This window comes from Pithys albifrons, chromosome 6 (assembly GCF_047495875.1).
Source record: "Pithys albifrons albifrons isolate INPA30051 chromosome 6, PitAlb_v1, whole genome shotgun sequence".
NCBI lineage: Eukaryota > Metazoa > Chordata > Aves > Passeriformes > Thamnophilidae > Pithys > Pithys albifrons.
In genome coordinates, this window is record NC_092463.1 from 60333809 (window position 1) to 60360149 (window position 26341).

The following is a 26341-nucleotide window of genomic DNA, read 5'->3' on the forward strand; positions in this document are numbered from 1 at the left end:
TGCCAATGTATTCAGAGGGAGTCTAAATACAAATACTCAAATGGGCTGGAAGTGAGCAAGGGAGGGGATGTGCTGTAGTCCTGCTGTGAATCCAACACAAGGCTCCTGTACCAAGTGGGGCTGCTTTCCCCAGCCTGGCAGCAGATCTTGACCTATCCTGCCTGCTCACTTCTTTACTGCTTTGAGGGATTGTTATTTTGTGTAAACAAGTGGAAGCTGTTTAAACAGCACACCAGGGAGTAATATACGGGGTCAGAACAGAAACATGATAATCCATTTGAGCAAGTAGAAAAATAAGAACAAAATTTTAAAAACTAATCATCTGAGACCGAGCCTAAACTGTGTTTGAGTCTAGAAGTGGTTGGAAAAGGTGCCAGAATGAGGTGTATGGGCATCACTGTTTAAAGTACTGTCATAATTTGACATCTGTCAGTTCAATTAGCAATGCCTCAGTTATACAATGTGTCTGAAAACTTGCTCCACACAAAGTGCAACTGTGGTTTCCCTCACTTCACCCGATACTCTGACCATAATTTTCCTTGTTTCTCTGCTTTTGTTTACAGTATCTCCTCAAGAAGCCATCATATAATTTGTGCCTAACTTTGTATTCTTACAGTGGTAAGTGTAGTCCAGCTACCACCTGAAAACAGTTATTAGAAGTTAGATGTGCTGTTCCACTTTGTGACTCCCCGTTCCTTTGCCTATATACACCTTTATATAACCTATAACCTTTAGATGATGTATTCTTCTCTTTCAGCCAAAGGGGAAATAGCAGCACCCCACCTGTCTATATATTATATATATAGCACATAAATTCTTCGAAGCACTGTTCTCTCTGAAATATGCACAGTTTGGTTTTCCCTTCATTAAAACATTTTCATTAAATTAAAAAATCCCAAACTCCACAATAATTAACCAGTGCAGTCATCCACGTGGTGGCAACCTTAGATATACGAAATGCAAGGGTTGGGGTGAGAGGACAATCTAGTAGATGGCCATAATAACACTGCATAGCAGTAGGACATTCTAAATCATTGTATTTTAGAAATCAGATATAACCAGTGATATAAATACTAGATTTAAATAGTTTTGTTACCTATTGGGCAGAGTAAAAAATAGAGCTTTTAAAGAGTACATTTATTTACCTAAATAGAAAATTAGCCCAACTTATTGTAAATGCACTAGAATGAGGGAGAAAAATATATCTTCAATAATTGGCAAAACAGCAATCTTTATTATCTTCTTATATCCTATACATACATATATGATATTTTTTAACAGTGATCAGTGTTCATGTAGTGTGTGCTAGTGATGTTTTATGTCCCTATAAATATCTTATCAATCAGTGTAGAGATAATGAGCTTAGAGTAGTTTAGCCCTTTTTCCCTCTGCAGGCACTGCTGTAGCAGCCTGTAAATGTTCTTTCCTTTCAGGGGACTGTTTCTATCCCATTCTTTTGTCTGTCTGTCTCCATATTCCAGGGTCTCAGGTAACTCCTCAGCTCATGTGTGTCCGTAGATCAGTAGGTGTGTTGTTTCATCTCGTTGAAGGAAACAAAGAACTAAACCTTAATGTAACACTTTCACAAACTGTTAACTTCTTTTCTGTGTGTGTGTGTGTATATATATATGTATATTAAATATATTAATCATTTTGCTGAACTTCCTCTTTCACGGGGCAATTAGTGTTGCCAGTTCTGGGCACTGCTGGAGACCTTTAATCCTCATACAGAGCAAGGGAAGCGCTGCCAGGGGTGGTCACCCAGGGAAAGGAGGGCAGACTCTGCAACGTTTTGTGCTGACCCCTGAATCTCCACTCCACAGGCTCCTGTTGGTCCCTGTCTTGCACAGCAGCCAGGCAGGACCCCCGTGAGCTCCTCTGCCTTAAAGCTCTGCCCCTTGTTTCGGTTTTACTAAAGAACTTGTCCTTCTTCTGGCTTTTATCTTCCTGACAGAGGCAGGTTTGAGGAGCCATGCTCTGTTTGATCTCACGAAGGTCCATAAAGATGAGCTGGAAATTTGGCCCCCACACCTGAGTGGGGCTGGGGGACCTTCCCTGAGTGCAGGAAGGAAACTAATGGTTCTGTGATTCTAAGTCAGTACCTCTAGTAGGAATTAAGTAGTTTTGTCAGGATAAATCGCTTTGGGCCTCTCTTGACCAATATTCCTTAGCATCTTAGTTTGATTTCTGGAGTCCAAGCCAGCTGATCTTTGCTTGAAAACCAACAACAAATACCCATAGGTGCGATCCTATTTTCAAAGAAGAAAACATGCTCAGTTTAAGAGAACTGAATCCTTTCACTTAGTAGCTTGTCTCAAGACATGCATTGGAACTGGGATTCACTAATTGCAATAAAATTGCCTCAGTGTAAGGATGTCAATTACTGTCTACCTGAATTATGAAAGAGTTATCATTTGAAGGAATACTGCTGGGGTATGATATCTTTTGGCTTGGATTACCAAACCAGAATGCATATGAAATTGCAATTGAATTGCTTTCCATGATTTATGTAATTATTCTGCTTGCTTTTAATTTAGATGTTGTTCCTGTGCCTGGTAAGTCATTAGCACAGGATTAGGCTTCACTTTGAAACTCCATAAACAGATGATAGTGATTTTTTTTCTGGCTGATCTTTGTCTTCAGCTTTGATCCCATTTCTAGGCTTGCAAAAACCTTTGGAGAAGGGGGGAGAAATGCATACAAAAATCAGAGAAGATGTGAAATTTTCACTGTCTGTTAAAAGCAGGGGGGGTTTGTCACATTAGACTTTTTAAGAAGTATTTTACTGCCCAAATCTGAAAGTTGTGATTAAATTAACCAGCAGTGTCTTCTTTAAATGAAAAGTAATCTTAAAGTTTGAAAATGCACTTCATTTACCATAGTCTAGGAAAAGTGTGCATGTACTTTGATAATTTTCTAAAAATAAATTTAGTAACTAATAACATACCAATAAAGATATTAAAAAAAGGAGGGGAAAAAGCCATATTAGTAAAAATGTGATGTATGTACTTGCAGATCTATCTCGTGAGTAAAAAATGTTTAAATTTGGTGAAATTATGATGCATATTTTTTTCTCTGAAATGAAACTGAGTTTCTGGATGAGCTGAGATGCATTATTGTATGCATTAAAGATTATGCCTAATGCAAATGCTTGCCATCTTCAAGTTTTTTGGGTCTTCCTAGTGTTTTTAATATGCAATGTTCAAAACCTGTGTTTCAGCTAGACAAGGCAGCACTTTGTTTCCAAAAGAAGGGTTTAACAAAATGACCTTTAATTGAGAAAGACTTGGATTGTCTTTATAGGATGTTTCAATTGAGTCAAAGCAGTCTTTTGATTAGGTTCTGCTCCACTACCCACATTAGATGTGCCTCTGCACTGAAGATCATTGCTTCTGTGACTGTCTCTCACCATCAGAATCCAACACCTGATTGATTTTAAATACCTTGGGTCTGGGGTTTTTGTGCAGTTTTATGGATAATATGATTTCTTGTTGCCTGTGTTAAAGCAATTGCTTATATGTGGCAGTCATTGGTTTCCTGTTGGTTTCTTATTCTGCAGCTCCACTTCTTCTTGCAATCAAGGACAGAACTTGTAGGGACTGTGGGTTGCAGGCAGCAGAGCTTTTGACAAGTGGCATCCCAGAGAGCTTCTCTGTTCTGCTGTGACACTCTTGTAAGAGACACTTGTTTCTTGCTTTGTAGTTAAATGGTGTGCACAAAAGGTACCTGTAAAATGGTCAGAGCTTGACATTCCTGAGCAACTCAGGTTGCTGACTTGAGGGGGCAGGGGAGGGGTGTTGGGGTTTCTGCCTTTGTCACCCTCAGGCAGCCTATTGCCAAAAAGGAGAAGGTTTTCCTGAGGGTTTTTAACATAATGTGAGAACCAGATTGGATCTTGATGCTTGCAATAATTTTATTTGCCCATGACATCTAAACACATCTTCAGGTAACCATTTGCCTTATAGCTATCTTCCATTGTTAGGAAAATTATCGACTGACTATAACACGTTATATTATGTAGTATTACCTTGTAAGGATGCTTGGCTGGTATAAATTGTCACAGCTTTGTCTGGAGCTGTGACAATTTACACCAGCTGAGAATTTGCGCCCTGTGTCCTATGGCACTTTATTACAGACCCATCGCTGATGGGTTAAATCTTAATTACTTGCGTAATGTCATATATAAATATATATATATATATTTACAGGCATTCTATGGGGTACTGCTGCCTATGGATAAAGATTTGTACCCTAACCAGATCATTATAATTTTCACATTAGCTGTATGTGGAAAAGATATATTATGTTACAAAGGATGCATCACATATATCTCATGTAGTGCATATTATAATGCTGTATGTCATTAATTTCAGAAATCATTATTCTTGAGGCCCTACCTCAAATTTTGTATTTATGTGTACAAATGCAATTTATTGTATTATATATTTGCCTAATATATTTGGATGTGATAAATTAAAATTATTCAATAATGTATGGGCTCTAAAGACTCTAAATAAATGTCCAGTGTTTAAAACAGAAAATACATCAACTTTTCTGGTGAATGAAATGCCTCTTTTCCCACCACCTCCTTCCCCACCCAACACACACCACAAACATCATTCTTACTTAACACACAGCCTTAAGGTATCTGCAGAATTGATCCATTTGATTGTTAGAAACATGGAGCAGCAACTGGAAACAGCCCTTGTGGGAAAGAGGGATGTTGCACAGCTGCAGAAACAAGGATCATTTAAATGGCTGGATTCTTAACTATTGAGTGCTCTGAAGCCTGTGGAATGACGGATTGCTTAGCAGAGGACCAGCTGGATTTGCTTAAATCCTTCTTACCCTATGAATTCAATCATCCCAAGGGTTGCCAGACTGTTAAGAACAACAGAGGTTCATGTCTGCTGGAGTGCAAAGGGGAGGCTTAGGGAGGACCCAGTGAGGAAGGGCCGTTTAAGGGCGCAGCTCCACCGGAATTCCTGCGGCGTGGTGAGGGCAATGTGCCACAACACCAGTTTGGTAAGCAGGTGCTTCCCTTCCCAGCAGCCTGCTGTGGAAATGCTGCTGATCCAGCCTGTTCCACTGCTGGCAGTCAAGAGCTTTGGGGAAACTTCCCCCAAATACAGCAGCTGAAGCAGCTTGTCACGGTGTGGCATCAAATGTGGTAACATCAGAGACACTACCATGGTGCCAAGAGCATGACAGTGGGTTCAGGAGAGGGCCGGTGCTGAAGACAGCTCAGTAGCTATGGGGCTGGACTGTTTCACCAATTTTGGTTATCAAGTCTCCTCCAAAAAGGTACTTTAAACTTGCATTTCTTTGAGATGTGTATGTGTGGATGGGAGACTCCACTCACTCTTTGTACATTATGTGTGCAGGCACATTTCATCTTAGAGAAGCCTGCAGTTACCAGTGAGCATTGTGAGAGTCCACAGAGACAGGTATCATTAATCCCCTTCCCAGGAGGAAAAACTGAGACACATGGAATTTGTCAAATCTCCAAAGTCAACCAGTGCAAGTCAGTGATATAACACATTGATTTTGGGAGGAAGAGACAGTCGTTTGCTGTCACCATTAAGCACTACCGAAGCAAACCTCTAAACTCATGGGAACAGGTAAAAATCCATGCCCTTTTAACTTGGTTGTATGGATTTAGCATGGCCGCGTTTTAAACCAATGTTACTTAACAACTGGAAGAAAGCACAACTTCTATTACAGTGCTCACAGACATGCTTAGTTTGAAATTGTTTTACTCTTCTGGTGCTGAAATTCCTATGGTCAGGGTGTAGATTGAAGGGCACATCTTATACCAAATAAATTAATAATTTGTAAAGTTAACCTTAGAATTTGCAGTCTTCAAACATGTGTTTGGGAATTAGAAAAAGAAAAAAAAAGGAAAGAAGCATATTGCTCTGTAACTGGGTACAGTTCATGTAATTATAAACTCCAATGTGGATACTTTCTATGTGGACTGATTATGTAGTCCTTTACAACTATCTATCCGTGTGTAAGATAGGTATGGTATAGAGTATTCTTCCTTTACAGCTACTCTTTTTCATAGTGTTTGCATGTAATGCTGCTGTTAACTCTTGCCCTCTACTGGCAGCAAAGCAAACTTGACTCGTATGGATTCCAAGTGTCCCCGTGGAGCCAAGGCTTTCCAAGGGCTGTGAGCCTTGTTTGGAAATCGAGACTTTCTGCCCCATAAGCTATGAGGTGGTGGGGGCTTGTTTTCCATTTTTTGTTATTTTTTGTTTGGTTTCCCCCCCAACCCCCCTCGATGGAAGCAGTGCTCGTATCCAGATACACTTGAAGCAAAATTGCCTTTGAGCCGTGGCACACAGCCTCACAATGGCTCTGAGAGACACTGGGCCTGCTCACAAATCCTTCATCAGTGTCACCAGCTTTGTGGCTGGTAGGGCTCACAGTTTAACACCACACAGTTAGCAACTTCACAGTAATCTAGGTCAAAATCAAGAAGCACTCAATGACCAACCGAGAGTGAAAGAACAATATTTCACAGGAATTTTTTCTGAGCTGAGATCCAGCTGACTTGCCAGGACTAACATTTCACTCTTGCAAAAGTGCCATCAGATTTTTTCTTTTTAATTGCTATGAATATTCAGGACCAGAGTTTTAATTCTTACCTGAATGTCAGGCTTTTCAGCTATTTATACTTCCAGCACATCAGAAGGTCAGATTTGTGGTGATAAAGGAAGATGGTTTCTTGCCATTAGAGGAGGTGCAAGAATCATGTTAGCTGTGAGAGTAGAATTTTTGGTTTTCCATCCATTTTCCCTATCCTTTTCCCATAGATACAGCTGAAAATGCTTGCAAGACTACTAATACTCTCCAAATGTGTGATAATTTGAGCACTGAGCTGGACTATAGGAAGAGCCACACCTGTGGGATCAGCTTTTTTCAGAGCACTTCCTGCCAAGCTGCTTGTGTTAGTTTTTGCAGTACCCGTGAACCTTGGGATGCTTCTGGTGAACAGAAGAATAAGTCAGCAACAGGTAGGACATTCTTTATCCATAAGATTGTTCAAGATGTGCTTGAAAGCTGTTAACATAGTGCAAACTTTTGTATGTATCCATAATAATTTTTTTATAATAGCATTTAACCCCAGATTTAGGTTAATCAGATCTGTTTGAGAATCTGTCCGTGACCAGTTTAAATTGTGTATCCACTAAAGACTCTGCACCAAGTGGAAAATGGAAAAGCTGAGCTGAATTAGATTGAGTTTGGTGTGGAGATGGATACCACTTTTACTAGCAGATAAGCACAAACAGATCTAAACCTAACAGGAATTGGATATAAAGACCTGTTTCACGGAAAGAAACCTCTTAAATAAGAGCATAAATGCTAAGCAGAACATTGATGTTATCAGGACGGCAGAGAGGGGTGTGTCTTCACGTGCTGATGTACCATTGCCTCTTTTTCTTGTTGCTATGGTTATGCAGCATATCTATGTACACACACATACACTTGTAACCATGTGTGCGCTTCTCATGGCTGAGAGTGGTTCTAAAAGGGGGGCAAATCAAAGGGAAGGAGCTACAAAGTCATATTTGATTAAAAAAAACAAGAAGCTGTTTTGCTACACTGGAGGTAAATCACTGAGGTGCTTTCGGAATGACCACCCGAGAGGTTTCCTGGAGCGCATCACCTCTCTTGCAGCCAGGAACAGCTGTTTCCAGAGATCTTACTAATTAAGTAATTAGGCAACCAAGTCAGACGCTTTGCTCTTGCCAATGTAAACGTGTGTGAATGCAACTGTCCCCTTAAGATGGGCATGATTTTTATGGTGTCGTCCTAACTTAATCCAAATGCACGGCTGATTATTTTACATTTAAAAAGGCTGGAATTGGCGTGGTGCAGAACCAAACCACCACGAGGGGAAGCAGTCGAGAGGACGATCCTCGGGCTTTATAGACGAAATGACTTTTTTTGATGTGTAGCAAAGCAAGATGAGCTGGCAATCTCATTCTGCTCCTGTTCAGTAGGGTGGGAACGCCAGCGGGGCCGGTAATCTCTCCTTCAAATTGAAATCAGGTATTCTGCAGGGCACAGTCATTGCACATAACCGAGGCATGCGGTGGTCAGTTCCTTGCCAAGAATCGGGCCAAGCTGAAGGGAAAAAATATTTGAAAACAGGTTTAAAACGCCCCTCAGAGCAGATTCTCATATGGTTCAAAGGTACCATTAAATACTTTGCCTCCCTTTTACACTTCAGAGGCACAAAAAAGCAGCTAAGTACTTGAGGTGAGCAAGGACACGCAGGAGGCCGAGGAACGGTGCAGGTTTCTGTATTGTATCTCAGAACTTCTTTTTGTTTATTCATACACGGCATGAATTATTACTCAGACTAAATAGTTAATGAGGGTTCATTCTCACGCCGAGGAGGAGGAGGAGGAGGGGAAGGCGCTCCCGCAGCCACCGGTGGAGCTGCGCGGCCGCACCTCGCACCCAGCCGGGTGGCTCGTTCCAGGGGGATCCATCCCTCGGGACGGGATCCATCCCTCGGGGGCTGCGAGGGGCTCGGAGGGGCTCCCCCTCGGCCGGGCGGCGGCGCTGGCGAGGCCCGGGGGGGCCGCGCGTCACGGCGGGGGGCGGGCGGGGAGCCCCCGCTGCGGGGGCGTCGGGGCCGCGCCTGGGCAGCGGGCGGAGCCGCCGCCTGCGCCTGTCGGAGCCGCTCCGCGCCTGGGAGGCTGCGCCGGGCTCCGCTCTCGGTGCGGCCCCGCAGCAGCGCCGGCAGCAGCGACCGAGTGACGCCGCCCGCGCCGCGCCCATGGGGCTCCTCCTGCTCCTCTGGGCGTGTGCGGCCGCCGCCGGGGCAGGTGAGGGGCTGCGGGGCGCCCGCGGGGCCGGGGGCGCGCTGCGGAGGGAGGAAACTTTGTGGGCAGCGGCGGGGACCGAGCGGAGCCGCCCCGGCTGTGGGCGCGGTGCGGCCGCTCATCCCGCGCTGCGCCGAGCGGAGCGGGTGCTGGGGGTCCCCGCGGGGCGCAGCCGCCGCTCCCCGGCGGGGCGGGGGTGCGAAAGTTTTGCGGGAGTGGCGTGCGGGATGCGCCCCGCGGGGACGGGCGGCGGGCGGAGCGGGGCGAGAGGCTCCGGGCAGCGCGTTCCGAGCGGATTCAGACCTCGGGAGGGGATCCATCCCTCGGGGGCTGGGAGGGGCTCGGAGGAGCCCAAGGGTCTGCCCGCGGTACCGCGGGGGGAAGCGGGCGGGATGCGGCTGCGAGTGCGCTGTGCCAGCCGGTGCCGTGCCCGCCCCGGTCTCTTCCCAGCGCTGCGCGACGCGAGAACCGCTTCGTGCTCCCTGCGAGGCTTTGTTCTCCTTCCCCGGGTACCGCTCCTCCTCGGCTGGAGCTGGGGATGGGGAGGCTTCTCCGCGGTGCTTGTAGCTCTGTTCTCAAGGATATTACCCGGCACAATTAGCAGAAGTGCAAAGGAATTCATGGTTTATAATTAAATTCTTCTGGTAATTATTACCTCGTCAAAATCTACAGAGAGATGGGACATTAAAATAGTTGGAAGAAAATACGAGCCGTCCCTTTCGTAGTGTTGCTATTCCTGATAGCGCATACAGAGATTTCAAATGGTCAGTAGGACCCACAACTCTACTACTCTGAAAGTTCTTTGTATGCAACAATTGCCACTGAAGTTGTGAGAGGAAAGAGCCTGTTTTCCAGCCTCCTCTTTACCGGTTGAATGATTGCACATGGGTACGTGGAAATGGCTCGATTGTGTTGAGTGTGCTTTTTAAGTAAAAGTTTTTCCGTCCCCAAATAGCACGTTACACACGTCGAGGAGATTATAAATGTGCTGCATATGTTGCATGGCTGCACATTAACTAGATGGAGCGTGGCATGATTGCTGGTGCTTGGGTAGAGGTGATAAAGGCACAAGCAGAGAATACAAGCTGTCGGAGCTGTAAGGCAGAATTAATTTCTTTTAGGGATTTCCTGGTGACATCATTCATAATTATATGGCTTAATCCTCTAATCTACTGTAGTGCCTTCAGTTCACATTGGGCCGAATCCACCAAGTCCTGAGATGATTTCTACTCCCGCCCACCTGACTGAATCATTTGGAGTGTTGCTTGTGTAAGCCACTGATTTAAGGGGAATGGCCCAATTACTTTAAATAGGAATTGAAAGCAACAGCAGCCAGGATCGTGGTTGGGCATTGCACCGTTCTCCAGTGAGAGCAGACGGCCTGGTGCTTAATTTTTACTTCCGAAAGAAGCGGTGTTTGCAGCTGCTTGTTCCACTGAGGGGAGACAGCATGAAATACCAGATCCGAGCGTGGTTGATATGCCTGTGGTTTCCTTCTGATAGACCGGGGGAGACCACAGGGGAAAAGGAGGCTTGGTTATCATACTGAAGCTGCTGATTTGTTGTGTATTAATTATTAACTAGGCTTTTGAGTGCCTACTGCAGTTTGAAGAGCCAGCTCAGGAAAATGAGTGGGTATTTAAAGCAGTGTAGGCTCTTGCTAAATAGTTGCTGTGACATGAGAAGCGGTCTCTGTTTTGGAAGTGTTTTAAAAGCTGAAAGGGGACACACTGAAGCTGTCACACAGGATCCTTCATTGGCATAAATCGAAGCCTGTGGAGCTACAGTGATGTATACTTGTTGAGCCTTGGGTATTCAGGCTGGAATAAACAGCTTTAATAGAGCAGTGGAGCTGCTGTGATTTATGGCAGTGCCTATACTTGCTTGATGTGGTTTCTGTCCTCACTCTGTTGATGACTCTGACAGAACTTTCATTTACTTTAATGGGGTTGAGATTTGTCTTGCTGGACACAGTTTGTCCTTTCTGTTGATCAAATTTTAGTACCTACTCGACCTTCCTTCATATTAGTAGGTTATTGCTGATCTGAATAGCTCTTTCAAATGAGGAACAGCATACTCTGTTTCTCCCAGGGACAGTAAATGCTGTCTCTACTAATGGGTAGGTCTACACAATTTACATAGTGCTGTTATTCTCCTGAATTAAAACTTTAGAAGAAATAATAGGTCCTTTCTGGTTTTGATGCTGGTGTTTGTTTCAGAAGGGGAACTCATTCTTGGTCTGTCAGCAGGTTCAGTGTCAGTTGTGGTTGTTCAGTGCCTGAATATCTAAGTGTAAGTCAAAGATAACCAGCAACATCATCAGGCTTTTAGTACTATCTGGGAAGTTTTTACGCTTGGAAAAGTTTGTCTGGGTTCTCTAATAGTCTGTAATTCTAATTTTTTACAAAAAAGTGTTTATCCCCATATCCTTATGAAAGCACTGTGTATGTACGGATGTGTCTGTGCTCTTGGAGCATCAGTTCCATCAAACACTTCTAGATCTTAGCTTTCCTTGCAGAGTAAGGTTGCTAGAGACCTCCTAAAGCTGTGTTTTCACTGCTTTGAACTACCCTGCCCCTTGTGGAGTAGAACACTCTGCATTAGCACAACACATTTTTCCAAGTTTTAATCCTTGAGGAAAGGAGAAAGTGCTGTAGTACAGATGATTTATGAGTTGTATATGTAGCTTCTTGTTTGTTCTGTACACCTCAGTAATTTCTCAGAGCCTTTCAAAGAATCAAACTGGAGTATTTGCTGCTTAACTGATCCAGAAATACAGTCCTGGAATAACAGATCAATCAATTTAGACCTGAACGTAAGTCCACTCAGTGGAAATCAATCTGGACGTGCTTTACAGGTAATGTCCTTGCTCCATGGAAGTCAGTGGGACTTCCACATTAACTTCAGCTGTGTCAGGATTTCATTCTTGGAGCTCTAGTGAGGTTAGTGAAAAATTTCATTAGGAAGGTGTTTGTATCCCACACAAGGCACTTGCCCTGTGTCTCAGGCACAGATCCCGTGTCACGCTCACTGCTCACATCTCCCCATCCCCACAAAAAACCTTTAATGAACTTCGTGTGGTGTAACCATCAGATTACCCGAGCTTTTCAATGTAACAATTTCAAACTGCTTGAGTTTGTGTCCTTGCTGTCAGTCCCATCAGGTCCCTACTAGATCAAGGAGTGCCTGGTCTGTTCCTGAGCATAAGCCTTTTTTAAATTTTAGGTTTAGGTTGGTGCTGCTCCAGTAGGTGCTCCTGCAGCCCCGAGGTGCTTCTGCTGGTTTAGGTGAGTGACTGTGTGTTTGTAGGCAGGCTTGGCACACTTCACAGGCACCAACTGTGCTCACATACAGAGCTGCCCTTCCAAATCTGTATCAAACAATTTTTTGAGTGGGCCAAGGCTCTTAGATTACAGGTTGGTGTTCTTTGCTCAACTTCCATAGCTCCTCCAGGGTCCTTTTTTCCAGTTGGGAAAATGGATTGTGTTTAGACTGTGAGCTGTGGGTCTGATCAGTTGGTCACAGCTGGGTATGAAATGTGAGAGGAATTTTCAGTCCTTGCATCTCCCTGGAAATAGTGTGGCCAATAGATGAATGTTGCAAATCTCTCTCAGCACTTTGTATAGGTGATTATGCTTTTCTCTATTTATTACTCCTCTTTTGAAGGCACTGGATTAATGTATCAATTTTAGAGTGTTTTAATGTGTGTGTAGTAGAAATGTCTGGAAAGGAAATAGTTTAATTGAAAGAACTGGAATAGAATATCTTCTGTTTCCTGCAGCAGAGGTACTGTCTTATAAGTAATTACTGTATACAGTGTGTGTGTGAGTGGGAAGGTACTAGAAATGTCTGTGCTAGATATTCTTCTCCATTCTTTTCATTACCTGATTTGAAATAAAAATTGATCTAGCTCTCTCTGCCTCCAACAGCTGTAGGATTTGGAATGGATCCTGGCTTACAAATTGATATCATCACAGAACTGGATCTTGTGAATACAACCCTGGGGGTAACACAAGTGTCAGGACTACACAATGCCAGCAAAGCATTTTTATTTCAAGGTAAGGGAAACATCCTCAATTCCCTGATGTCATTTCTGTCTGCGTGGGTTCATAAGAGCTTTGATGCTTAAACAGTTCCCTGTAATGGTGATCTTACTTAAGTGTTGCTTCCTTTTTTTTTTTTTTTTTATTTTTTGGAATTAGGTCTTGTTGCTTTCCTGAAATACAGATGGTGTTATTTTGTGTGTGCCGTCAGGTGGTCGAGTTTAGAGATATTTAGGGAAGTATTTCTGTGTATGTTTTCAGTACTCCCCAGTATTTATTTCTAATGAAATATGTTAAGGTGGCTCCAAGGGATGGACTCTGTTACGTTCTTGTGTTGTTTCTCTCTGTGATTACACACATGCAGAGACACACACAACTAGAGCTCTGTAACTATGAGAAAGCATTTAATGTGTTGACACTGGTTAGTGACATAGCAAGTCTTTCATCCACTTTGTGAAAACTGCTAAAGTGGGAAAATAGAACAGTATTGTATTTAACTGAGTAACAGGACTGGCGAAGTCACTTTGAATTTTGATTTTTTTTTTCTTTTACCTTCATTCAGTAGTCTAAGATGTTTGTGAAATGTTTTCAAATGGTGTTGGGGTTTTCGTATTTTTACTGAGTGAAATTCTGAAGGTAGTCTTGCCATGTTTTTAAGTAAGGTCTAGATTGAGACAGTGTCCTGTGGGGTGGAAACACTGAGGTGCTACAATATGCTTATTAGGCAAGAAAGACATGTATGCCATTTGAGATTAACAAGTGAATTAAAGCATGATGGGGAACATTTTTATTGTGGAGACTTCCTATGTTTGTTTTTTCTTCACTGTGCTTTACTCAGTGTTGAATTGTGCAAATTAGTGTCTCACTCTCATATCTGTCCTCTGTAGCTGTTTTTAGAGGCAAATGATTATGATCTCATTTAGCTTTACGTCTGAATCTACAGTGCTAACTGACTTTATTGTAAATGATAAAAGAAGTGAGTCTGTACTCTTAGTTCCTTCTTTATGTGGCCATGGCCAGTTCAGGATCAGAGCAGAAGTGGTGGGTGACCCTGGCTGGATCCCAGCAGTCCCAAAGGTGCCCCAGCCCTGCCCCTTGCAGCTGGACAGGGGAGAGAAAATAGAGTGAAAGGTTCATGAGTTGAGATGAGGACTAGGAGAGATCATTCACCAAACACCATCATGGGCTAAACAGACTCAGCTTGGGGATATTAACGGAATGGATTGCTAAGAAAATCACAGGAGAAGGAAAAACAGACCTTAAAACCAGCCTCCCTCCTCCCCAGCTTTACCTGCTCCCCCCACTATCAGTGCAGGGAGCCATGGATTGAGGCTTACATCAGGTGTCAGTTGTGCTGCTGCTCAGGGACAGGAGTTCTTCCCCTGCTCCCTGAGGGGTCCCCCCACCACAGACACAGCTTCTGCAACCTGAGTCCATCCCACAGGCAACAGTTCTCCATGAACCGCTGCAACGTGGGTCACTTTTCCATGGGGTCAGTCCTTCAGGCACTGGCTGCTCCAGTGTGGGCCTCACACAGGGTCACAGGTCCTGGTGTCAGGAAACTGTGTCCAGTGTTGCTTCCTCTCTCCACACATCCTGCCAGGACCCTCCTCCAGCGTGGGTTTCCCCCAGGTTCACAGCCCTCTTCTAGGCATCCACCTGCTCTGGTGTGGGCTCCTTCCCAGCTGCAGGGGGATCTCTGCTCCCCCATGGACCCCCAGGGGCTGCAGGGGGATCTCTGCTCCCCCATGGACCCCCAGGGGCTGCAGGGGGATCTCTGCTCCCCCATGGACCCCCAGGGGCTGCAGGGGGATCTCTGCTCCCCCATGGACCCCCAGGGGCTGCAGGGGGATCTCTGCTCCCCCATGGACCCCCAGGGGCTGCAGGGGGATCTCTGCTCCCCCATGGACCCCCAGGGGCTGCAGGGGGATCTCTGCTCCCCCATGGACCCCCAGGGGCTGCAGAGGAATCTCTGCATCCCATGGACCTCCAGGGGCTGCAGGGTCATGGCTGCTGCACCAGGGACTGCAGGGGGATCTGAGCTCTGGTGCCTGGGGCATCTCCTGCCCCTCCTTCCATACTGTCCTTGGTGTCTGCAGGGGCTGTCCTATCACATACTCCCATTTCTCTCTACGCTGGCCACAGTTACATCTGCACAAGAATGTTTTTATTTTCCTTTCTCAATATGTTATCTCAGAGGTGTTGCTGTCATTCCTGACTGGCCCAGCCTTGGCCAGCAGTGACTCCATCCTGGAGCAGCCTGGCATTGGCTCTGCTGGACATGGGGAAGCTTCCAGCAGCTTCTCACAGCAGCCTCCCCTGCAGCCTCCCTGTTTCCAAAAGTCGGCCATGCAAACCCAATACAGACCTCTGAAGACCACCTCAAGATTTGTTTCCTGCCTCTTGTGATACAACAAGTAGCATGATTTTCACTGATTTCCAAATTAATGTCCAGAAGAGCAGCATTAATTTATTCATTTAAAGGTATCAGTTGTTTTTTTCTTCCAATACCCTGCCTCCAGGTTTGTGTATTATGGACAAAGAACATTAGAGTACAGTAATTTCTCTAAGAGCTGCAGTGGCCCAAATGGGTTAATAATTCCAGTTGCTATTCCATGCAGCTTATTGCAGCCACACTGATGAGTTTGAGGTGAGTTTCCAGAGAGTGGGTCGGGGCTGTAGGGAGGAACTCAGAGATGTTCGTCAGGACTTGGACTGAGACCACTGATGTTGGAAGTGGCTTTGAAAGGTTAATGGTGAAGATGTTATGGATATTCTATTCCTTTTTCCTTGGAGGAATCCACATGTAGTTTAGGAACTTAGACAGGACTAATGTAAAAAAAGGTATAACTACAAAATTTGTATGTACAGATAAACTGAAAGATAGATGTTCATGGGAAGTGATAAAGTCAAATTCACTGTATGAAGTGAATAAGGAATTTGAAGACTGTAATTAGGTAAATAAAACTTTTTTTCATTCCCACAACAGAAATTCTTTTTACTTATGCACGGAGGAATAGCCCTGTGCCTGGTTAGTGCCTCTAGGGTAAAACTTCATGGATGGTGCCTTAGGAATATTCTTCCCTTCATTTAGAGCTCATCAGCCCTTGGGCTGGGAGAAGACTGAAGACCTTTGCTGTGGGATGGGATGGAAGTCTGGGGCTGCCCTGTTGTCTGCTTCCCTTCTTGTTCCTGTTATTTGTTAAATGTCAGCAGGATGTTGGCAGCTCAATAATTCCCTTTCACTGACAGAGGTGACTTACTCTACAGCTGGTCTGGCTGTATGCCAGGCCCTTTGGCTGGAACCAGGAGAGAAAAATCAAAACTAAGGATCTTGCCATACAGAAAAACCAATATAGAGGCAGTGGACAACTGCTATGTCTAAGTTAGAAGTAATACTTTCTCCCACAGAGATTCACAAAAAAACCCTTGGCCAAAATGTCACTCCCAGAGCAAAGACTGAAAGTGAGTGCTTAGTTTGAAAATTACTGCACCCTCTTGGACTGGCTATTGCAGCCTCCAAGATGTGGTCCTTTCAGCTCAGCTTTGTTTTGGTCAGTGCTTCCCATGTGTGGGCAGTCCCTGCTCCAGGGTCACCTCTGTGTCACCTGCCAGGGGAGCACCTGTGTCACTTGGCAGAGTCACTTCTTTGTCACCTGGCAGGGTGATTGCTGAACATGGAGCCACATGAGAACACATCTTCCCTTCCCTAGTGGCTTTCACTGCTGAGGATTCCCTAGTTTAGGGAATAAGGAAGAGTTTGTATGTTCTTTGGCTTGTGGTTTTTCCTTCGGTCAGTGTTGCCTGCCACCTTTGGCAGAAATGGATGAGGGCTCTGAGCTTCCATCAAGGTTCTCTGTGCATCATCTTTTGTCTCCTAAGATGTGTTTTCTAAAGTGGCTGCAATGGAGCTGTTCAAACTGAGCTGTTCTTTTGTATGTCCCAGAGAAATGGTAAATTTTCCCCTGCCCAGAGAGTTGTGTGTCCAGGGGTAGTGAAAATATGGACTGCTCTTCTAAGCAAGATTCCCTTTCTGGGAATTAGATTACTTGAAACAGAAAACTTTTTAAGTTTTGAGCTTTTTTTTCTCTTGCATTTAGAGGCAAAAAGAGGAAATGAAGAAGTGGGATGATCTGAAGGCATGCACAAGAGAAAGGGAAACTATTTTTAATTAGATTTTTGATCAGTGGTGTTAGCTCTCTTATAGGAAGTGCCATACTACTTGTTACAGTGTTTTTGGGGAGTGATGTCATAATTTATCCTAGAGAAAATGCAGAAAGACTCTTTTCCCTGGAGAATTTGTGATTTCGGTCCAAGACAATCTCCGTGAAGCCAGTGGAGTATTCTGATGTTTTCATAATACTGGTAGTAACAGCCAAAACTCAGCTTTCTGTGTGAAGCAGCTTTACAGGCACAGAAACAAGTTCACCTCTGTTGCAAATTGTGTGACAGCATGGTGGAACCAAAGTGGCAATTGAGAGATGTAGGTTGCCTTTGGGCAAACAAATCTGGTCCTAATTCAGAAAAGCACAGAAACCTATAATTAAGTGTAGTCAACTGAGTGGTCCTGTTGGGCATGGACTTTGATTATTAGAGTATTTCAGCTGGAGTTTTGATTGATCAGTTCCATTGTTTGTGTGTTTCAGTTTCATTCTCTGTGAAATGGGGATGAGAAAATCAAAAAGGCAGTGTGAGTATTGACAGTGTGAATTAGAGAGAGTGTATATGTATCTAACTCATAATTGCAATTCTGCAAACAGTCTGATTCTTGAGATCCCTTACATTGTAGTGTCTGTATCATTTATTAATTTGTATACACAAGAATGGGGGGAAATGTCTTTGTGGGTTGTTGTGGCATGAAGGGACAAGGCAGGTGAGTGGAGATTCTTGACTGGAGTGCTCTTGGGGAACGGGGCACTGAGATCCTGCTGTCTGACCCACATCTCCTCACCTCCCACCAGGAGGCCAAAGAATGGAAGGAAACAGCTCAGGGGGTGGGTGGGAAATCTGCCTCAAAAGAATGTATTGAAAATAGTAATTACCCAATACATTATAACAACATCTTACAAACATTGAATGGAAAGCATCTGTACATAGTATCTTACAAACATGAACAAATGAACAGGATCAGAGTCCTGGAACAGGACGACAGTGTAAATTTTAGCACCTGAGCAGCACTGAGCCCTCAATGGGAGCCTGTTTCAGAGAGCAGGGAAACAGGGCTTGTTTTGACCCTGACTTGGCAGGATCTTGAGTTCAGTGACAGAGAAAAGCTCTCAGGATAAATAAGGCAAGAAGAGGTGCTTAACTGGCCATCCTTTTCCAGGTAGACTGAGCCCAGTTTTTAGCCTAGCTGTTAAATCCTGTGATTACCTTAACCAGTCTGACTTTTGTTATATGCTCAGTTCTAGCTGGGGAGGTAAAATTTTATTCCTTTTATAACCTACATGCCATGCCTCTTTAATTCTTCTCACAACATTTCTTTTGAGCTAACAGAGTTAAAGCCTTTACTTATAAAGCAGTTCCCCCCAGAAGTGTGTTAAGGCTTTTCTGTTTTCTCTCCTAGCAATCTGGCAGTGGTTTTTGACTTGGCCTTTCAATTAGCAATGGTCTTTTTACCATGTGTACTATGTTTAGCACTCAGTGAAAGAAACCACCCAATCCTGTTAAGAGTCAAAGATAGATAGTCCTTTCTTCCTTGACCGTTCCTTGACTTGTATTAAACACGCCGTGGATTTGTAAGAGAAACCCCTGGCCTGGAGCTCCTGCAGCCCAGAGTTCACTCATGTTCCTTATTCCCACTTTGTAATCGAGACTGCTGAGTTCTTTGCTATGCAGTCCTGGCTCCAGCAGGAAAGGTGAAAGAATAACAAGGATCTGAAAGCACAGAGAGAGGCAATGTTTTTGTGAGAAAGAGAGTGAAACTTGTTGAGTTCCTGAAACAAAAGCACTGTCCTGCTTCAGGCCAAAGAGAGATCAAAGCTGCAGTCCTGAGGTGGGCAGAGGCCTCTCAGAAGACTCTCGAGCTTCCAGGCAGAGTGCAACCCTCTCTGTTGGTGTTTTCTTTAAGTGCTCTATGAATCCTGACTTTTTTTAGACTAATTCCTCTCTTAGTAGAAGTGTTTCCAGATCCCACTGCAGGAGTCTGAGTCCCAGCAGTCAGGTTCTGTAGTGCCAAACTGAAGGAGGTTTGGTTTCTGGCGGGCTTTGCTGTCTTTGAGGTCAGTGGAGAAGGACAGGCTGGTCTTGTTATCAGGGGTGGGCACGTGCCCTTTGTGTCAGGAGATCTGGGGACAATCTCCAGGATGCACTTAGGTCCTGGTGGTGTGTTTGGGGTAGCAGCTCAGTAAATCCACAGCCAGGTGAGTTGGCTGTTGCCTTTGTTCATCCATGTGTGAACATCTCACCCGAGTCTCACTGACCTGTGTGTTACCATCGAGGTTTTAATCCACTTGCAGTGTTAAGCTCAGCTGTGCCAGCAGGACGTGCAAGACGTAGGAGCTGCAGAGCTCAGAGAAGAGCCAGGGACTGAATGAGAACGAGCACATAATGGCTCGGGGAGGAAACATATGATTGCTCTTCCCGGGGTGGGTGGTGGGAGGTCTGCAATGAGGAGGAGAGATAAACTTTAATTTTAGAGTTCAGGCGTTAGTCCTTCTTTACATGAGATAATGAGACAAGAGTCATTGCTTTCTGTGGGATCTCTCCTGCTACGTTTATAGCAAATACTAAGTATCAGCAGTGTCATTTTTATGGAGCAGAAACCTTATGATAGCAGAAAAGTTAGGAGGTCACAACACAGGTTGCTGGAAATCTGAGTTCTGCCTTCAGGAGAGAGCAGCTTTAGGATGTTTTCCATGCCTGGTGGCGTGTGACTGTCCCATCTTGCTGGGATGCTGAGGTTTTGGGGCAGAGCTGAGGCTGCTGGTGCCCCACTGCCCCCCACACTTTGGGTCAGCTCCTTCCAAAACACCCTCTCCCTGCAGTGCTCCCAGCCAGGGCACAGAGGGTGGGCTGTTCCCTGAGCTGGGGCTGTGGGCACAGAACCAGCAGCACCTCCCCTTGCCCAGGTGCCCTGTGCCTCACCACCCTGCACACCTTTGTCTTCATGGGAGCTCTGCAAGCTCCTTGAACTTGGGAGCTTTTATTTTATTTTTAAAGGTCAGAGGGAGGTATTTTGTCTGTGCTGTGTCCTGCTGAGTAGGCCTGCTGTGGTTCCCATGAGGGCAGGTGGATTTGGGGATTTAGCCCTGGTTGCCTGTGGAATGCCAACCCCAGGTTCCTGGAGGCTCAGGAGGGAGAGGTAGCTGCTGTCAGACAAAAAGCCTTTGTGTGTGTCAGTGAAAGCAGCACTGACCCCTGAGGTGTGGGGCAGCCTCTTGCCCTGCTGTGTGCTAACCTTCAGGTGTTGCTAGTTCCTCAGGGCTAGATTGTCTCTGTTTTCCTTCTTTTTCCATGGAGGAATCCCTTCCAAGAACCCCCTCTTGTCAGGACATGGCAGAGCTGGTGGGTTCCTCGAAGCCCATCAGCTTCTGGAGCTTGGTAGCTCCAAAGGCAGCCACGGGCACCTCTGCTCACCTGTGGAGGTGGCAGGTCCAGGCCAGCGTGTGCCTATCCCTGACATGGAGCTCTGGGGGGCTGTGAGGAACAGGGCCCATCCCACCCCTTGGAGAGAGATCCTCATCCCCCTCCATCCTTTTCAGGTGTCCCCCGGCTTTTCCAAGCTTCAGCCTGGCCCTTGGGAGCTGTGGCAGCTGCCCACCATGCTGGGGTGTTGGCAGAGAGTTCCCTCAGAGCTATTAGCCCTTTGACAGAGCTGCTCTGGAAAGCACTGCTGAGGGAGGAGGAGTGTCAGTAGGATCCCAGCAACTGGGCTGGCACCACCCAGGGGCACAGAGGAGGCTGGCACTGCCCTGATTAACATGGTTTCTGGGCTTGTGTCCATCAGCAGGTCTTGATCTCTTTTTGGGACCTGAGTGCATGTCCTGATTTCCCCCCGACCTCTGTAAAAGTTGGAAATGAGTGGGAAATCAAGCTGGAGGTTTAGGGGCAAGGACTGTGTGAGACAGTGATGGAGGGGCTGCCCTGGGAGCCAAGGGGTGGCACAGGCTGGTGTTGGGCCAGTGCAGGGAGGCAGCTGGGTGAGCTGAGCTGGGACAGACAGGGTAGAGAATGGCCTCAGGTGAGCATGGGGAGGGCAGAACAGGTGAAAAGCTGAGCTGAGGATCTTCAGGCCAAGGAGGAGGCAGGTGGTGGCCAGGCAGGACAGTGTGACAGGGTGGCACAGGACTCTGACCTGGGGAGCGAGGGGCAGGGTGAGGGCAGCTGTGACAAGGAGGCACAGAACTCTGACTTGGGGGAGTGAGGGGCAGGGTGAGGGCAGCTGTGACAGGGGGGCACAGGACTCTGACTTGGGGAGCGAGGGGCAGGGTGAGGGCAGGTTGAGGGCAGCTGTGACAGGGGGGCACAGGACTCTGACTTGGGGAGCGAGGGGCAGGCATGAGGGCCAGGGTGAGGGCAGCTGTGACAGGGGGGCACAGGACTCTGACTTGGGGAGCGAGGGGCAGGCATGAGGGGCAGGGTGAGGGCAGCTGTGACAGGGGGGCACAGGACTCTGACTGGGGGAGCAAGGGGCAGGCATGAGGGGCAGGGTGAGGGCAGCTGTGACAGGGGGGCACAGGACTCTGACTTGGGGAGCGAGGGGCAGGCGTGAGGGCAGCTGTGACAGGGGGACACAGGACTCTGACCTGGGGAGCGAGGGGCAGGGTGAGGGCAGCTGTGACAAGGAGGCACAGGACTCTGACTTGGGGGGGGTGAGGGCAGCTGTGACAGGGGGGCACAGGACTCTGACTGGGGGAGCAAGGGGCAGGCATGGAGGGCAGGGTGAGGGCAGCTGTGACGGGGGGGCACAGGACTCTGACTGGGGGAGTGAGAGGCAGGGTGAGGACAGCTGTGACAGGGGGGGCACAGGACTCTGACTGGGGGAGTGAGGGGCAGGGTGAGGGCAGCTGTGACAGGGGGGCACAGGACTCTGACTGGGGGAGTGAGGGGCAGGGTGAGGGCAGCTGTGGACAGCAGCTGGGGAAGCTGCCTGCAGAGAGGGCACGGGGCTGTGGCCTGGGTGGGAAGCCCAGGGACTGCACTCCTGGAGTGGGACTAGGTTAAAGTTTGCTTGTGGCAGAGGCAGCATGATAGGGAAAGGCACCTGAAAGTTCAGATTTGGTATTGCTGTAAAGTACCCTGACATGTGCTAGTATTTTACAAATGGTTTTGGAGGAAGCAACTTGGGTAATGTGGGGGGTTTTATTAGCTGTTTAGAACCTTCATTTTGCTGTACTGTGGCTGTTTAAAGCTGAGGGACTAATGCCCTTTCCTCTATCATGGTGTGAAGAATTCATTAATATTTGTAGAGGGCTTGAATACTATGCTGGAATAATTAACTTGGTCATGGTGTGTTCTGTCTTCAGAGAAGGATTTGAATATGACAGATTTACTGTTCAAAGTGTGCCTAGAACAATAAAAATAAAGGAAAACTTAAGAGCCTTGTGTTTGTTAAATAGTTTTGTTCTTCCCTTTGTGCACGGGTTGTAGGAAAGGAGCCCTCTGGAAAGAGGTGTGTGATCCTGTAATTAAGAAAGGCTTTGGAATATGCATCCTCAGAGGACTGAGCAAGGTTTGCCTGTAATAGTTAAATTCTAACATCTGCCTAACTTATAAATTATATATATATATATTAATATAGCTTATATTTTAATGTCTTTTGTGTACACAATGATTTTTTTTTTTCAGTGAAAAAGCCTGTGTGGCTTTTTCCTTTGCAACGCTGACCATTTTCAGAACAGAGAAATAATCTGGAATTAAATACAATGCACTAGGAGGGGATGAGTGAGATGAATCATCTTCAGTGAAGAAAATTAAAGATCACTTGAGGCATAATTATTAAACAATGCTTTGAGGCTTTGAAGATACATAAACTACTGTTAACTTTGTCAGTTCCCAGAGGTAGTTTTTAAAATACTCATATATATCCATCCTGTCTTGGCTGTTTCTTGTTTCATGTTTGAATTATGTTAGAAACCTTTCTAGGAGTAAAATTTATCCAGCATATTGGTAGGAAGGTATTACTTGTAAGTCATTGCAAAGTTTCTTGCTCCATATTGTCTTGTTTAAAACACCCCTACAAGTAAGTGTAGACTAAAATAGAGCCCCAGTCACATTAAACAACAGTGACCAATTTCTACTTTCCTTTTTTTCCACCCCATTCTGAATGCTGTCATGCTGCCTTCTGTTACTTGACGTTTTTTGGATTTCCCATCATGTCTGTGATGATTAGGAAAGAATTCTGAGCACACATTGCCTCTGTCCTTGACAGTTATTTTTGCTTTCCTGGGAGACAATAATTGTGCTGCTTGTCTATCTTCATTTGCCATGAGTGTAAGTACAGAGGGGAAGTGGGATAAGCACTTGAGTACTTCTGTAGTATGCTAAAAACCTTGAATGCTTCTGGCAACCTGTTGACAAAGCCCTGTCATGAAGATAAGCAGAAGGGAAAGCAGAAAGCAAAGAAAGTTCTCTGCTCTTCAGTGGGCTGAGAGGGGGATGCAGAAATTAGTTTCTGATCCTGCTGGTAAGTGTTGTGTTCCAGAGCATGTGAGCATCTCGGTCCTTACAATAATGTAACTCAAATAAAAGTAAGAATAACAGTTTGAGTTTCCTGTACCTCCATCAAAACAGAAACACAACAAAAATTGTCTTTTACCTGCAAAGATTTTGGCAAATGGATACTCTTAAGTCATACCATACTGTAAGAAGTCAGGTTTAATTAACTACTTTGGTAAACAAGTATGAAAATGGAGTAAGAACACTGTTCTGTAGCATCTTGTCAGCCTGGTCAGAGCCCTGGGAGGCTGAGGTGAAGCAGAGCTGTGGCAGCCTGGGGCAAATCCCTCCGGAGTCTCCCTGGGTGGAGGACCCTGCACCTGACACTGCAGGTCTGGGTGGCTGGGCAGGTGTTGGGTTAAAAGAGAGCACAGCTGGAGCATCAGTGGGCACTGCTTGAGCTTAAACTGCTTGGAAGGCAGAAGGGAAAAACCGTGCTCAGACTGGGCTCTCTCTGTAGGCAGTGGAACAAGGTGTGCCATTGTGGTGGATTTTGACTCCAAGACTCACCTCTTAATTTTTAAACCAATTTTAATAGAAATTTGTTAATATCCATTTGTGAAGAATATTGACACTTGGCCTACTTGATGAAATTACTTCTAAACAGAGCTACATCTTCGGCCTGGAAGGAAGTGGTATTATTTGAAATGATTATCACAGAAATTTAAATGCATGTAATGATGTTTTGGTTTTGTTGTTTTTTTAATTAAACAAAAGATTTTTGTACCTCTAAAAAGTACACAAAGACAGGTATAACCAGACCTAATGCAGGAGCCAGGCATGGGCCATTTCCTGTGGTGAAAACCCCTGCTGTCATGAACTACCTATTGAGAATAAAAATTAGATGCTACTTGAGACCTCAGCCTGCTTCTTCTCTGCCAAATTCTAGATTAGTCCTGCCACCTGTGGTGTAGGTGTATAAATGACAAAAGGGGATATTTTTCCTCTTATTTTTCACTTTCTCCACATAAATGGTATGAAGAATTCACGTCATACTGTGCTGCTTTATGGCATTATGTCATGTGATTGCCTTGCCTTATGTGACTTATTCAGTGATACAATGTGCAGAATCCTTGATTTATTTTTTAAAATAGAATGGAAAATAGAAGAATTCATTTAGGCACCTGATGTCCACTATAACATTGAACGAAATCCTTACTTGTGTGGATTGCAAACCTGATAAAACAGCAAAGTTGGTTCTGTAGTTCTGATCTGGGACTCCCTGTTTTGGAGCAATACACCACAGCTCAGAACTGATTCTGGCTCCTAAAAATCTCTCACTACAGCCTTCCTGTCCCCCATCCTTCCTGCTTTGTGGTAACATTTCTTGCAGAGTTCCAGCTGAGATAGCTGTGCATCCTCTGTGCTATAAATAGGAGCAGCAGTGTAGGCTCCCTCCAGCTGCAGGGATTATTTTGTAGCCTGGCTCCCCCTTGCACCAACCACTGGCTCCTCCCTCTGAAGCTCTGAGCTTTCCCTTTGGCATCAGTGGGAACAGACACTTCCAACGCAGTTCAGTTTGTGTTGTAAAGCTCAGTTCTGTGCTGTGTAGTTCCCTTCTTTCGTTTTTTTCTTTTCATTTTATTTTTAAAATCTTTTGTAAACTGGAACATGGAGATATTCTGAGAGTGAAACACGTATAAAACTGGATCTTGGAGCTTAAGTGCTCAGTGCTTCCCTGATGAAAGACTGTCTACAGATGGCATTCAGACCTGCCTCTGCTTCTCTCTCTCCACTTTGGCTCATTTTGAATAATAATGTTGAAATTTTAAAGCCTCTCCTTGGGGCCTGGGGGAAACAACAAAGCCAAGATGAGTGGGAGAAAAGTGGGGTTGGTGGGTGTGTGTGGTGATTTTTTTGGTCTGTGGAGCTCCCTATGGATGTTCATTGTGCTGTTGGAAAATGAAGTAGCAAAGCCTAAAAGCATGATATTTGTAAAATAATTTGGTAAGTGCTGATGTTTTGGTACCCATTTATTGCACTTATCCCAAGTCTGCCTTTGCAGGAGTCTGCTGGGAGGACTCTGCAGTATCACTTAGTCATCTTGTTAGGTGGTAGTGAGTTAAATTGGCTTCATTGTAACTAATTATGAAGCCAGAAAAAAAAATATTTCTCTTTTATGGTAGTCCTGCCCCATATTTAAGTCCTGTCCTCTGTTTTAGCTTTTTGTTCTCTGATGCTGGCACTGCTTTGAATGTTTTTTGATGTCTTTTGAGTCCCAGGTTTCAGGTGGGACATTCTGCCTTTCCAGCTTCGTGCATCCTGACAGTTTCAACATGGAATCATAAAAATAAAGGAACCATTAATTGCTGGTGTTACTGCCAACAGCAAGAAATGCAAAAAGGGGGTGTGGGACACACACATGTGGCAGTTCTATTTAAATAAAAGCTTATTTTCAGAAACAAAGGCTCATGGAGAAGAAGGGAGCCCTTAGTACCCCGAGCACGTTTGCTGTTACGGATGAACCCACAGCAATGGATGCTATCAAAGTTGGCATATTTTATTCATGAGTTGTGGTATGCTTAGGTGAAATAAGAAAAGCAGTGCTCCAAATCATGGTTGTGGTGTAAAAAAATAAAAGTTATTAATGTGACATTTTAAAAAAAATTAAATTCTTAAATCTCTGAAATAATTAATATACAACTTACAGAGAATGACTAAGTATGTTTGCTGTCTGTGGGTCTGTATTGGAGGTTTGGGAAACACTTCACCAGTAGCATTTATTCTCACTTTGGGGGAAAATATAAATGTGTGCTTATGTGTGTTCCAAGGAACAAAGACAACTAGAATATTGAA

General features: G+C 45.2%; 1 protein-coding gene across 2 annotated transcripts in view; it reads left to right on the forward strand.

The window, feature by feature from the left end:
• The first annotated feature begins 8623 nt into the window (after window positions 1–8623).
• NELL1 (neural EGFL like 1) overlaps window positions 8624–26341 on the forward strand; it is a 282113-nt gene continuing 264395 nt past the window's right edge. The window contains exons 1-2 of one of the 2 annotated variants that reach the window (XM_071559105.1): window positions 8624–8846; window positions 12773–12901. In XM_071559105.1, coding sequence (XP_071415206.1) covers window positions 8798–8846; window positions 12773–12901 — 178 coding nt within the window. In that variant the 5' untranslated portion in view covers window positions 8624–8797. The remainder of the gene's footprint in view (window positions 8847–12772; window positions 12902–26341) is intronic. The other variant, XM_071559104.1, reaches the window with a different exon arrangement.